The sequence below is a fragment of the Anguilla rostrata genome, chromosome 2 (assembly GCF_018555375.3).
Source record: "Anguilla rostrata isolate EN2019 chromosome 2, ASM1855537v3, whole genome shotgun sequence".
In the NCBI taxonomy this organism is placed as follows: Eukaryota; Metazoa; Chordata; class Actinopteri; order Anguilliformes; family Anguillidae; genus Anguilla; species Anguilla rostrata.
The window spans coordinates 51,513,445-51,528,796 of record NC_057934.1 but is presented as its reverse complement, the minus strand read 5'-3'; the positions used below and the strand labels follow the sequence as shown (position 1 = coordinate 51,528,796).

Below are 15,352 nucleotides of genomic sequence, written 5' to 3'. Positions count from 1 at the left end.
GGCTTAAGGCAGATAAACATTTGCATATCTAACAGCTACACCAGCTCGACTCACCCAGCTCACAGTAAAAAGCCCACTGAACGATGTTGCTACCTGCCAGTGTTGTCCTATGGGGATCCGCCTCCAGTTTTCAAAAACAGACCGATCAAAACGAGCCCCTATTACTCTCTCACATGTATACTTGCACATGTGTTTACATTCATTAAAATATGTCATTCCTTCTGTTTCACACACATAGCCTTGCACACATTCACATCACAGGCACATACATTCTCCCTCCACATGCACAAAATCTAAATCTGGAAACAATATTATACACATTTCCCCAGTGAGCTTCAGATTTCAACAGCTGCCATTATATTGGGTGTTTGTTTGGATTAGCAGTTTGACTGACTCCATTTTGCAATTCATGCAATCAGTGTCTTGCAATATATGTTTTTTTGTTGTTAGTTACACCTTACAGCTGTGTTCTACAAAGCATACATTGTGTCTGAAATGTACCTGAATAATTTTTTATGTACAATTTTTCTAATTATCCATCGCTGCCCATATGCTTGCAGGACTGCACAACTGATGAGGACTCATTTGTTGTTTAAGAAAATATATTTGCATGATGATAAAGATTATGCATATGACCTATTTTTTACTCCATAGCACAGATAATATTCAAATCTTGGCTTGCAAGAGACTTTCCTTCCTTTCTTTCATCTCACAGGAAATTGTTTTTGTAAATGCATGAATGCAAACAACAGAGGAATCTGTGTTTGTCTTGTGAACCCAGGACTTGCTTGTTCATTCTTTATTGGATTTTAACAGCAGATGATATACTTACTTTTGATTCATAAAAAAACCAAACAACAGAATTTAATTTCATGCTGGTCATTGCTCAAGGCTTGAAATTTTAAAGAATGGAAAACTGAGAAAACAGAGCACTTCCTGGATTGGACATCTGCTCTTTACACAGGAAATACTCCCCCAAACCAGAGGCCCTGGTCCCCTGGCTCCTTGTGCCTCTTTCACTCTCTTTCACTCCTGCACTCAATGGTTTCACATTTTTCACTCCCACAAAATATTCTCTCTCCCTCTCATTTTCACCTCTAATCTTCATTATACAATATATGACATTCATAGCAAAATATGTTTATAATGCAATTGGTATAGCTTATAAAACAATCGCCTAATGTGGCATTGATACAAAGTCAATATAATTATGATGCATCATTGATAAAAACAAGTAATAACATCATACATAATTACATACATATTGTATATACATGTGTAGAAACAACCAGCCAAATTCAATCATTACACGCAACCACAGTTGTCCTTTGTTGGAGTTTTCTGTTCTACTGTGGAAAGAAAGGCTCTGTAATATACTTTTCACAGAATATATTTGTGTCAGTCACTTGTTCATTGGCCACCCCAGGGAGCTGAGAAGGATATGGGTGGAAATGTTGATCCTTCCTGGGATTTTTGACTCACATTCATTGGAACCCGTACTCTGAAGAGCTCAAAAGTGCTGCTCAGAGGCTTTGTAAGAGCAGGTCAATTTTGTCAATAAAGAAGGATAAAGCTCTGACTGTAGCATCTCCCTTCCTGTGATAGTCTGGGTGAAGTTCATTACATTGGCATCCAGGACATATGGTATGCGTCCCCTTTGCTCAGACTTTAGCCTACAAGGCTTATTCCTTCTCAGTCATGCTGTCGTTCACTTGTTTTTCTACCCTCTTCAACTTATATTGCATAACTATTTAATTAAATTCAGATTAATATTAAAGCAATATGAAAGGATTTTTTGTTAAGTCGGTGAGTTCCCTTTACTGTTAGCCCTGTTACTTGTAGTTACTGTTAGGATTTTCATGGATCAGAGTTCTCTTGTTGCTTGCGTCTCCATTCTTTGACTTTTATAATATTTAGTTTGCTAGCTACACAATTGAATGTGTACATTTGAACATATTTGCTTTTGTATATATATGACTAAAAGACTTCAGTCTGCAGGCATTTGAAATGAGAAGGTATGCTGATGACAAAGAAGTAAATAATATTATGTGGTAAGTGTGCACCCTGAAGAATATATTTTTGTCATAATTTTTCACAAAATCCGTTTTTCTGTTCTGTTTTTCCTTCTTCAATTTAGCGTCATGGGTTGACGTAGAAACATAGAAATGAACAGATTGCACTTTTTAAGAGGGCTGCTACATTCTTGATCTTTGAAGTAATATGCAGAAGATGACACCAGCCCCTTACAAAAGAGGCAAGAATGTCCTAATTGAAACCATGTGTGCTGCTGAATTGCAAACGCAGCAATAACCACACAGTCTGAAAAAGAGTAGCCAAGCCCTTTACTGTGGCCATGCAATATCCTCTTAAACGGCTAGCACACACTGGCTTGTGCAGTAAGAGTGACAGAAGCTAATTTGCATTATATGCTGGAAAAGCCAGCAAGAAGGTGGCAAGCATTCTTTAGAACAGCTCCTCCAGCTTTCTATATTTTGTAGTTCTCCTACGTCCCAGTTACTCAAATCGCGGTCCTTGAGGGCAGAGAACTGCTTGTTTTCCACCCTACCTTACATGCTAGTCAGGTGTGAAGAGAGCCTGGCCAATCAGTAGCACTAATTGTTCAGTTAATTACCTGGGAGAAAAGAAAAACAGGGTATCCATGATATTTGAGTATCAATGCACAGTCTTTGCATAATCATACTTCATGTTGTTTGCTTGAAGTATTCAGATTCCTTTTTATTAGAAGAATAGCCAATTTGTTTGTGTTTTAGCATGAAGTCCAGATTATGAAAGGTGGAATTCTGGGATATCTAGGGTGTCTAACCTGTCAGTCATATTTGAGATGTAGATAAATGAGCTCATAGGATTTGTCATTTTTAGTGAAGCAATTTATCTGGGATTGTCATGAGTTGGACAGCACTTAAACATGGTGTGATTAATAAAAAAACTGTAGTGTCGTACAAAAAAAAAAAACAATTTTATACTCTGTAAACACTTATTCCTGCTACTCCCTTTCAATGATCCGTTTATGAAAAGGTGTGAATACTAACACCAAGCAGTTATTTAACAATCAGATATACAATCCATATGTAGGCATATGCATCAGTTTAATTATCATAATAATGCAACCATTCATACATCTCAAATGATTGACACTGCATTTAACAATCAGGTTACAAACAAACTGTTTGCCTGGGAGTCCACACATATTTTATCAATTTTTACATGATTCTTATATCTTGTTTTACCACGCCAGTCTCTTTGTCTTTTACTAATTGCCTTTATATGTTTTATGTATTTATTTTATTATGAAGCTGCAATTCATGGTACAAAAAATTGCTACACAAACTTATTATGTACTCATTGCCCACTCTTGACCCTAGTCATCCCCCATTAGCAAACTACAGTTATTCTGGTGATAGATTTGATCATGACAGCATCTGCCTTTATAATATCTGAACATTAGTGGGGCACTGAGTTAAATCAATATATATGGCTTTACCATTATTTAGGATTATGCCACACATGTCTGCAAAATATTACAGTTTTTTGGTTACACTCATAAAAGTGAGTTTCACATGCTTATTTCTGGTCAGTGACATTTTCAAATAACCTATCCTTGTGTACACTGCCATTTGCAGGACATAACATAATGCCTTGTTTGTTGCATCCAATTGTGTCAATACAGGCTGTTCCTAGTCGTCAGAGTTTAACGAACCCATCATCTTTAACTTCGTGAAGCATGAATGCACATGTACAAACACGTGTATATGTGCACCATTAATGCGTGATTACTTTGCACTGCTTCTATAACTGTTTCCTCGTGCATATAAACATGTTTTCACAGTGCCACATATGATGTGTCTAGTCACATCCTCAGAGACATCACACACACTGCTACACCCAACTTAACAAAATATTGACCAAAATATGGACTCATTCAAAATGACGGTTCCATAAAAGATATTCTGACACTCCAGAAAGATCTATACGGCCTAGACTGATAGGGTTCCTGCGATTTAGCCATTAGCCACTGTAGTGATGCAAATGGGAAAACAGTGCACCTGTGACTTTCATTAGATGCATCCCATTACACATTGTCGCTGTTGGTTCTATATACTGCTTAAAACGATGTTGTTTTTATTATACACGCTGCCTTGCTGCTTGCTTAGTTTGAATGTGTCCATTTACATCACATTTTAGGTGCTTAACTGATGCGTTTATCCAGAGTGACTCACAATGAGTGCGAAAAAAGGCTTAAATTCATAAATCACCAATGTCCCAGGTAGCATTTAATGAGAGTGCAATAGTTGAGCCATAACACCCCGGTGATAGGTAAACGTGTTTTTACTTGAGTTAACATGTGGAAGGGAGGGGGGGAGGTAGGAGAATATAGGGTAGATAGAGGGGGAATAGGGGGGCAGTGTAGTGTAATGGTTACAGAAGTGGTGGGCTGGTAACCTAAAGGTTAAGGTTTCAATTCCCAGGTAGGACATTGTTGTTGTATCCTTGAGCAAGACATATCAGCTGTATAATTGTATCCTATGTAAAATGCAAAAAGGTTGTGTAAGTTGCTGTGGATAAAGGTGAAGTTGCTGTGAATAAAGGTGTCTGCTAAATGCCTGTGATGTAATGGGAATCAGTATTACACACACACACACACACACACACATACACACAGCTGGGATAATCATCCACTTCCATATATAGTACTGCTTATCTGGCCTGGCTTCCTCAGAAAAGTCTTAAAAAAGGTGTACTTCGACCCCTTCATCTATCCTGCCTGCCTCGCCAACATCACCTCAACGACTCGTTTCACCACAAACAACCCCCAAAAACATGCTCTACCTCTGTATCATCATCACCACACACATGTCCTACCTCCGTAACATCATCACCAGTGTTATCACTATTACAGTTTTCACCCACTCACATTATATCAGTCCTCACATTCCCTTACCTGATCATCATTACCTCCCACGTGACTTTCAAAGACCTTGAAACTCAGGCTTTAGCTCAAGCCGAATAAAATGTATGAATCCATCTAAATTCAACATTACAACAAGCCCATAGAAGATTGCGCACCACCCATCTCTGCCTCACTTCCTTAATACTACCTTTGATCCTACATTTTGCACAAAAACTCTTCAAGCAGGTTCTCAAAACTGTTATTTAGTGCGCAAACGATTTATGAGTATTGCACATTTCCTACAGAAGAACCACCATGACACATTAGGAATACACAGTACCATCCATTTACAATGTAGATTTTCCCCATCTTAAGCGAATGGCCAGTTGAGCCAGATGTGCTGACAGCTAAGTCATTCCATAGGAGTCTTTGGATGTGTAGTTCTATGAGCAACACCATAGTTGTGACATAGTGAGCAAAGGTCTGGACATCCAGGTGATGTTCATCAGACACGCACATGTGGCCTTCATCTCAGAGGCAGACTGGAACAAGCAGGTCCAACACTGTCCAGAGGGTCAGAAGCAGAACATCAGCCATCCACACTCAGCACTGATTAATTAGGTTTCTTCAGGGAATGCCTGTTTTGGATGGGAGGGGGGGTTCCAAAAATATTTTGAATAACAATAACTGACAGAATAGATATACAATCCCATCATCAAAGCCAAGCCATGGAAGAACACCAATGTGGCACATCTACCTTACATTTGTTAATTTATTATTGACTTTTTATTCTCATTTTTTCTTCCTCCTATTTGTAATGATCTTTGCCAGCTGTAAGGCTCATCAATACAATATATGGCACCAACTCTGCAGCCATACCACCATGCACTCTGGTATGTACCCAGGTCCTGCTGAAGGGCAGGAACTAAGCAAGTGTGGGCTTGGTTAGATATGAGAGAGCTAAGTTGCAGCTGGAAGTGGTGTTGGTGGGCCAGTAGGGACCGTCTTCCCTCTGGTCAAATAAACGCAATGCCCCAGGGGACACTATACTATAGGAAATGTTGCCTTTTGGATGCAATGTTAAAACAGTCCTGGCTATGTCCAAATCAGCCTCTTAAATATTGTGCACTTTTTAGTGTGTATTTTTAGTACACGATGGGCAATAGGCAAGCTATATCCTTGGTACCAAAATCTGGAATTCCCAGTTGCAAATACCTGTCTCACACAGTTGCAACATTCTCCATAAAAAAAAAACCCCAAAAAAAGAGAACAGAATACCTGCTGGTGATCAATGAGGTTGGATGTTACCTGCTGACTGAAGCCCTCTCTCCAGCCATAGAAAGCCGAATAAAATGCAACATGTATCTTAATAAAATGGTTCTCACTGAAGAATCACATTTTAAGGAAATAGCATAATCTCCCAAAGCCTGTGTGACTTTCAGGACCTTGGACAGCTGCGGCCTCGCCTACAGGTAAACACACCTGGAACTGATTATAATCAGCACAGGTGTTGCTCACTGCAGTTTTTACGAGCTGCATTCTGCTGTGCCTTTTGAGAGAGTTCTCTGGAGCCATGTTAAATGTATGTCTTAGTTTACCAGTTGTTTGTGTGTGTTGAAAAGTAAGCCTTGGCCTATTTACTATCTCCTATTCTTGTCTTGACAAATCTGCTCACCATTCAGCATGGTAACCGTTCCCATCACCATGCCACACACCTATTATCGTTTTCCTATTCAAATTGACGTAGAATAGAGGATATTCTCTTCCACAAGGAATTCATATTTGTCCTGAAAATACAACATTTTCTCTCCTGGAAATAGATGCACATTGTATGGTTGCATGAGGATATACTGTACAATTTCAAATAGGTGAATCTCAGAATTCTTTTGGCGGGTCATGTTAAATTAACTCTCTGAATATTTTACTGTGTATGTGCAACCTTTTCACCAGTTAAAGTATGCATAACAGGTACTGAAAATGTGATGCATTCAATAGTATATAACACACAGGCATCTTTAACCCTAAATAGGTATAGCCAGCCTACACAGGTACACTCTTATAATGGTTTTCTCTAAGCAGGGATCGATAGCAGCAACAGAGATAAAGTATGGCCAGCACTGATGACCCCACTTCATGCCACAACTGTCATTATACAGTATGAGCCACTCTGATTACATAAACCCTCTGTGAGGGCCTTGAATTCCTGAAAAAAAAAAATTCTAAAATGCTGTCAGTTTTTCTCTGCTTGCTGATGTGGAGTGTAAGAATATGAGCAGAAATAGGCCAACTTTCACTTCATTGGAAATTAACAATAAGAAAACATTTTCACTGCTGGGTATCGTATAACTTCAACGCAAACTGACCAAAGACATGAACAGTACATAGCTGCTGAACCAGTCATTTTAACATGTCAATAAATTGTTTTACAATGGCCAGGCCATTATTACTGAATACATAAGAAACCTCAGTAAAATTGAAACTCTTTACACTGATTAGGAAATTAGTAATTGGGCAAACTATTGGAATGTTTTATAAATGGAAATTATGTAAGGATGTGGTGACGTGAGTTCAGTTTCTGTAATAATTACATAACCCTCAGTCCTCCTCTGAACATGGGCGTGAGCTCAACATATTTTTGCCACAACAGGAATAAAGGACTTAGAGACGACCCTTTACGGAACACCTCTACTAAACCCTGAGAAACAGTAGGAAGGACACAGTGACTTTTATTAGCCATTTCCTGCATATGTGGCTTTGGACGCCAAAGGCAAGTGGGGCCTCTTCAATTCAGTGTGGTATTGCACAGCCCAGCCCAGTTCACAGCCAAGCTACGTGACCAAGTAGCCCAAAGTGGTAGAAGAAAATAAGGATTGCCATGTAATGTATTTCCGCTTTACAGGAACCCTCCAAAAGAATATGTCGCATGTCAACATATTTTATACAGCAAAGAAACATTAAAAAATAAACAAATTGGTGTGAAAATGGCTTTGAATATTCTGATGAATAACACATTTGATTTGGCAAGTGAGTTTGTCTTGGAAAGACCAAATTTAAGAAGATATGTCATCCATCCAGACAGAGCTCTCTCTGAGTCATGCAATAGTGAACATGTAGACCTGTGAACAATTGGAGAAAAATAAATAAGCTGAGGGTTGTCAACATATTTTTATTTTTAAAAACAAACAAATAGCAATAATAGGTAAACCATTAGCAAAAGTGTGGATCCAAATGCTCTTGTATGAAGGGAGACCAGAAGGGGGCTAAGCACGACTCCAGGGGAGTTCCAGATCAGAGAGCGTGTGCAGTAAAGATAGACCACATTCCAATGACATGGCAAGAACAATGCCTGAGGTAGCCATCAAATCAGGTAAGGGCATGAAAGGAGTATCTGGACATCAACTGTGTTGCAATCTGTAGAGAGGTCAAGAAAGATCAGAAAAGAGGAAAGGGAGGATCTCCTCACAGAGTGAATCCCTGAAAGCAGTTTAATTCCACATTCCACATAGGTTAAGGTCTGCAAGATTCTAAAGAGAAAATTTAACTGTTCAATTCAACAATTCAATACAGCATGTTCAATTATTTTTGAGAGCAAAGAAAGTTTTTTTCCTGCAAGGGATTTTTTCTTTGTTAGAGAAAAGTTATGTTGTACTACTTTCAAAGAATATTCCTCACTGCCACACCAACAAGGCCAGAAATCCATTCACTGCTCATGGGATAACCCATGGATCTACACCAAAGCTGCTTGACCAACTTACATAGACTCAAACTTCACTGTTCATATTATGTGATGATATGAATATACTTTAAACAATAGCAGAACAACCTGAACAGAATAGAGTGAACAGGTTTGTGTTGAACAGAAGTGAACAGCTGTATATACTTACATGCATGTCACACAGCCATAGAGGTAAACACAAATAGGAGGCATTTAGGATGCCTGAGACACAGGAAAGAAGGTGTGGAAGTTAACATTTTTCCAGAATCTTTCGGCCCCCAACTACAATGACAAAGCCTTTCTTATGTGAGTCAGTCAAGCGGGAGTCAATGAGGTCATAGCTGTAAGGGGGAATGAACGGGGTGACCTGTTCATGCTCAAGTTCCTGGAAGGCTTCAGCAGAGGCCATGCCTCATGCTTACATTATTCCCATGTGTATTAGGCTATAATACAGGTGGCATAGGTTCCTTTACATCCTCTATTCTCTACTCACTCAAATAAATTCCTTTATTTTGTGTAGATTTCCTTTGGACCATATCTGAATTCTATTCAAGTTTTACTGGTTGAAGACCAGATTAAGCTGCAATGTGCTGGTTAAACAGAGAGAGCAGATTAACTTAATCAAAATTAAGAGTACATACAGTACATAGCATTTACATATTTGTTTGCAATTTTTGCTGACATTCACTTGTATTTGTTTACATCAATTACCTGTGAAGCAGTACAAAAATGTTACCTTACTTAAACCATGAAGTTTCACATGGAAATTACTGTTATGTAGGCTATTTTTCCAAAATAAAGAAATAAAGAAATAAAACAGGAAGACAATGGTTAAAATCCACAACAAATGTTGTCCATTTTAGAAACTACATTACTACATACATATCCCCCTCTGTGTACCCATAGGGTAGATTTAAAGCATTTACAATTCAGCAATCTAGATGTCCACTCCAGTTTAGAACCATGCTCTGACTGTGTTTTCTGTTCTTTCATTCATACTGGCTATGGGGCTGTTAAGGCTCTAAATCCCCACAAGTTTGCCTCAGACAACCGTTCAGTAATAAACGCATGGCTGGGAGCAACATTTTAACACTCAACAGAAACCCTTTTTGGTCACATTAACTACTGGCTGAAAAGCGTTGGGGAGAGGCAAACAGGACAGAGGCTAGTATTGTGAGTCTTCCTCTGCTGCAGCAGCCCACAGATTTGCAGTAATTGGTCTGTTAGTTTTACTTACAGGAAGTTAATAATTTACTTATTTTCACTCCACACAAACAGCTGAAGGGGATTCACTGAACTGAAAGAGCTTTTACAGTGTGTATGTACCAAAAAGCTAGAGCATTCTGTTTTCGAACCCAAGCACCATAAACATACCATGAAAAATGTTGTAGACACCCTACTGCATAAATGTACATGTACATGTTATTGTTAATTATATTAATTATAGAATAAGACCCCAAAATCCCATGATCACAATATGAATGTTGTGAACTGTTGGTCTGTGTCGCTCTCCTGCATATGCAGTATGATTTGCTGGGTAAAACAAGAGAAGTAGGAACTTGTGGCAAATTTTCTGAAAGCTTGTAAAAAAAGAGGGTTTTTGACTAAAAGGATGAGCCCTGAGAGAAAGTTTTAAAGATTAAACGGGCAGAAAAAGCAGATAAACATACATAGTGGTATCAATTCAGTGAGACATGATGAGGCGAAAGAGACATGCATTATAATACGCAAATATGAACCTGCCTGACTTGGACTTATTGTTCTGGTAAACCAAGCCAGACTTAATGAAATGCAATTGTTAGCCATCAATGAGCTCAGATAAGAAAATATGTACAGGTAAAGTATGACATGTTCATTTCCAACCTACGCTGAAACTACTCCATTAATGGTCTTGTTTTCACATGGAAATAATTTGTATACAAACCCTAGTTGATTAAAATAAAATAAATAAATAATTTTTTTTTAAATACAGTCTTCTCTTCATAGATATAAAAGTGAAAGCGTTTTGGTGATTTACTGTGCTCAACGTGAATTCCAACCAATCTCCTGATGCTGGATGAAATGATGTTCTCCACCACATAAAAAGATGTTCAATACACAGATGAAAATTGTACAGAAACTAGGACCGACTCGTTTAATTTATTTTATGAAAAATATACTAACTCAACGCGAAACACGTTTTCAAACTGGCACTTGCTAGACTAAGTGTACGGGACTATACTCTGGATATATCCCATTTAATGTACCGTCATAAATCACGTGCCAGCGGCTCGTTGGCTTGTTAGGTATCCTGCTGAGGGCGGAGTGGGCTGATGACGTACAGCGAGTGGTGTCTAAACGGACTGCTCTCATACAATGAGATCGTTCAGATGACCGTGTCGGTTTTATGGAAGCGTCCACATTTTGCAGGATATAATCCATTAAATTACTTGAAAAATAGTGTTAACGTACCCACGACATATGGTACATAACAAACGGTTATTTTAAATAATACATATTTAGTGATATATATCTATGCGTGTTTGTTACCTAGCTTCTGCAAAGCCATCTGTTCATACTGTTCGTACAGCTTGCAGCAAAATAAAGCTGTTTTAGGCATCTTCCAGTGTAGGCTATTACACTAATCTCCAAGTTTCACAGCTGTTACCTATCTTTGGACTGTTTGCAGTGAACATGGACGAAGACAGTCAAGGTAAGTTGAGTGCTTGTTTATTTTACCATTCAGTTGTTATCTTTATTTTTTGTTAACAACAATTTAAATGTAGCTATTGACAGCATCATGCTTGACAAAAATACCCAAGAAAACATAGAAGTGATTTTATCAATCCAGAATTATTTATTTTAATAGTTTATTATTATTATTAGAACAAGAAAAATAAGAAGAACAGCACTAGCAGTAGCAGCCTACTATTATCAGTTGTCGAATGAGTAGCGGTAGCAGTGGGCTAAAATAAGCGAATACTGGCAGTTCCCGCTTGTATCGTAAATAAAATTCTGGCTTGATTAATTGCTCCAGCTAGTTTTGGAGTGAAGGTAGATGTTTTTCTCGTGTCACTGGGCACTTCCGCTTTGAGCTCAAATTGTGATGTGAAATGTATCACTTTGACATGTGTATTTCCCATGCATTAGGGTTTCATTGGCTGAGGTTTAATATTGTTAAGTTAATGCTTGGAGTATACCTCTGAATGGCAATCCTTCAGTTAAACTGTAACTGTAACGATCCATGAGTGATTACCTATCCTGATGTTAATTAAAATGTTTCAGGTCCACGCTGCGTGCACCTATCTTCATAACTTTAATAGAACACATATATCGTGAATATTTCCCCTAGTTTTACTGGATATTATATATTTTTGTACTTATTGTAGTTATCTTCTATACCGTTAAAAATGTTGCACTTTATCAAACATTGCATTACGCTTCATTTGTCTGTTTAAAAAATAATACACATTTTAGATCGTATACAAAACTGGGTATGGTAATTATATTATTCGGACTCTGGAGCTTGGCAAATGCAGTAAAGAGCTGTAAAAATACACTGAAGAGTCTAGAGTAATCTAGAGTAGCCTATGCTATCGCATTGCTTAAAGGTTCCAACGCATTTGCTGCATCATCTGAAGTCCGATTAGCCTATTTAGGACAGTGGTCTGAGGCCAGAGTGGTGTTGAAATGATGCCAGTGGAGAATATGTATGGGAAATTTTCAGTAAAACTGTGGATGTGTGTTGGAAGAACCGGATAAAATACCCTGTTGCTGTCGTCTGCCTCGTTTATTTGATGTTCTTGTGTGAGGAGTATACGCAGAGATAACGCCTTGTCTTCATGCTCTAATGTTAATGGTGTGGTCACAGATCTTATTCTGTTGGCTCAGAAATTGGAAAATTGACGAGACAAGCAATAATAACTAGCATAATAGATGGGAACTGTCGTACGTATTTTGTCAACACAATACCATGATCGTTGCCAGAGTGAACAGTTGAAGTATTTGCACCACCTAGTCTGAACTAGACTACTAACGCATATGTTGTTCAGCAGTTTAGTACGAGATTCATAGCTGGACTAATACATTCTATTATTTCTTCCAAGAATGTAGGCTACGATATTTTACGGTTGAGTCTGTTTTCATGTCAGTTGTCAACAGGGTCATAGCATAGGCCTAATCTACATGGAAAATTTTGTTTCCTCACAGGTCATAAATGTGGTGAAAATGTAGCTTAATAATGTATTACGAAAAGCAAGAATGATGAATCTGTGTATTTATGTAGGACAGGCTAAACTGCATCTCGGCAGTGTGTATATTTTTCCACTCAGCCATTCCTAACCCGTTGTAGCGTTAACCCTTTTCATGCTCTATATAATTTTCAGGCATCGCATTGGCATACGGTTAAATTGTAGGCTACATTCTTAACTTCATTCATCCGTTAAGAACCTCACTGTTCATTTAGTTTTAATAGTTGCACATGGGCAAATTGACGTTCATTTAGTTCGCGCAGGTTTACACAGTAAAATTTCGTCGTTAAAGGTTAAGAAAGGCATGTTTGTGATGTCTAACTATAAATTGTGTGTCACATTCCCACAAGCAAGACCCCTCCCTCTAGTTAGGGTGTTGATCGCCTACAGATAAAACTAGTGAAATCATCGTGTATTAAACACGAAAGATTTTGTGTAATGCAGATGCTACACACCTATGCATAATAACTACGATATATACCTAAACAAGATGTAAATATTACAGGTTTTTCAACTATTTAAATATATCTTGTACAAAGATAATACATAGTTTCATTCAGACTGTGTATTAAGTTCATATCTTTGCTGTCACATTTTCAAAATGGTAACACAGTTAAATGACTGCCTAAGGCAGTCTATAATGTAAATCCAGGTCTTTACAGTAGGATTTGTGTGAGAGGGTATGGGTGTTGCTGAACTGAATGCATTGCCTGGACTTGCTTTTAATGCAGTAACTGTGTATGATTGAGTTGCAAACAGCATCAGAAGCAGACATATTGTAAATTGTCATCTTCCAGATTATTTGAAGATGAACATTACCCTTACATTTTTCCTGTATTTACAGCAGGGCACAATGTGTTGGATGTGATTTAATTACACTGTTGTCTGTATACTCTCTGGCGTGATTGTGACCACCTGTAATTGTTTTGGATGGTAGGCCAAGGTTCTGTTTTAAGAACCATTTTCCTTCTTAGGCTATTCCTCCCTGTGTTTAATTAAGAGCAAATGTTAACCAGAGAAAGCAGGCAAGTGTGTGGGGCATTTAATATGTTGGAGAAATATGCCGGTCTCACCCACAGAGACCACTTCACTCAAAGGTGACCCTATGGGCCACCTTCATAAATAACCTTCACTGAAACTAGATTGTCATTTTGGCTGTAAAGTCAATGGTGTTTATTTATATGATTCTTACATTGTTGGTGGAGGGCACAGAAATTTATTTGTACTTTGAAAAATGTGACTGAGCACATCAGCATAGATAGGCATGTGGTCTTGTGATGCTAAATGGAAAGGTTTGATGCATGAGTTCAGTGTAGAAATATGTAAAGCTACATCATGTGGAACCTGTCTTTTCATCTAGACTTGACCATTGACTTTGCAGAGACAGCTGATGGGGTATTGTCATTTGCACCTGTGTAACCAAGACAGAATTTAAGGTCTCGGTGTGAAGTAACACTCTGATGTGTTTGGCCTTTACTGCTGATGGTTTCACACATTTGGAGTTGCCACCCAGTGGTCCTGGTGATGACCGCTCTTAGACTGGTCACTCCTGACTGGCATCTCTTGTTTTACATGTATAAGTTGCACAGCGATGATGTTGGCCAGTGACAGGGCCAGTTCTGTAATGTGAGGACTGTGAATATGAATGAACAGGCAAAGAGGCTGCCTCATGGAGCTCCTTCTCTGTGTGGTCCCTCGTGTTGTGTTTGATGTGTCTCGCTGGGCCCGCTGCAGCAGTCAAAGCCTTCACAGCTGTATGCAATGTGAGTGTAGGCAGCTGATGTTGCTGGTGCTGCTTGTTTGGATGGGAAGAAAAGTTGTGGAGAAAAGAAGAAATAAAAGAAATAAGAACAACAGAGTGGATGGTGGTCACACTCCGATGATGATTCTGTCATCCAACTTGCATGGTCCAGTGAAGATAGCAATTCTGCTCACAAAATCTTTGCCTTCAGCAGTCTCTCTTTCCCCATCAACCCTCATGTTTTTTCATGGTATTTCTTGATGTGGTTAAATGCGTAGGTAATACTGTAGCAATGCATTATGTTTTTCAAAATCAGTGCATTCAGAGAGTGGAATAAAGGACATCCAAACCCTGATAATTCATTAAGAGAATCAGCTATGTACCAATGTGAACTACTTTGCAGATTCTGCTTCAATCTTGCCCTGAAACCAAAAGCAGCCTTCTGTGTCAAGTAGCCATTGAGCATATGGTCAAAAGTTGGGGCATAATTTGTTCTGCTTCACTTGTTCACTTGCTAATGGCACAGAAGACAGACAAAATGTGCCATAAGTAGAATTAGATCACATTATATCTGTCAGCGAGAGCATTGCTTTGCATGCATATCAGACCATACTCTGTGTGTAGAGAAACTGGCACACCAAAAGGCATATGGATTTCATTAATCCATTTATACTTATACATCCTCAGCAGATATACTGCCACATTTATTTTATATTAAAAACTTATCATAAATGTTTTTTCAGCACAGCTATATTTCT

The 15,352-nt window shown here is 38.5% G+C and overlaps 1 protein-coding gene across 2 annotated transcripts in view; it reads left to right on the top strand.

Annotated features, from left to right (window-relative positions):
• Window positions 1-10,941: 10,941 nt before the first annotated feature.
• cyth3a (cytohesin 3a) overlaps window positions 10,942-15,352 on the top strand; it is a 33,449-nt gene continuing 29,038 nt past the window's right edge. The window contains exon 1 of one of the 2 annotated variants that reach the window (XM_064322942.1): window positions 10,942-11,316. In XM_064322942.1, the coding sequence (XP_064179012.1) occupies window positions 11,298-11,316 (19 nt within the window). In that variant the 5' untranslated portion in view covers window positions 10,942-11,297. The remainder of the gene's footprint in view (window positions 11,317-15,352) is intronic. The other variant, XM_064322940.1, reaches the window with a different exon arrangement.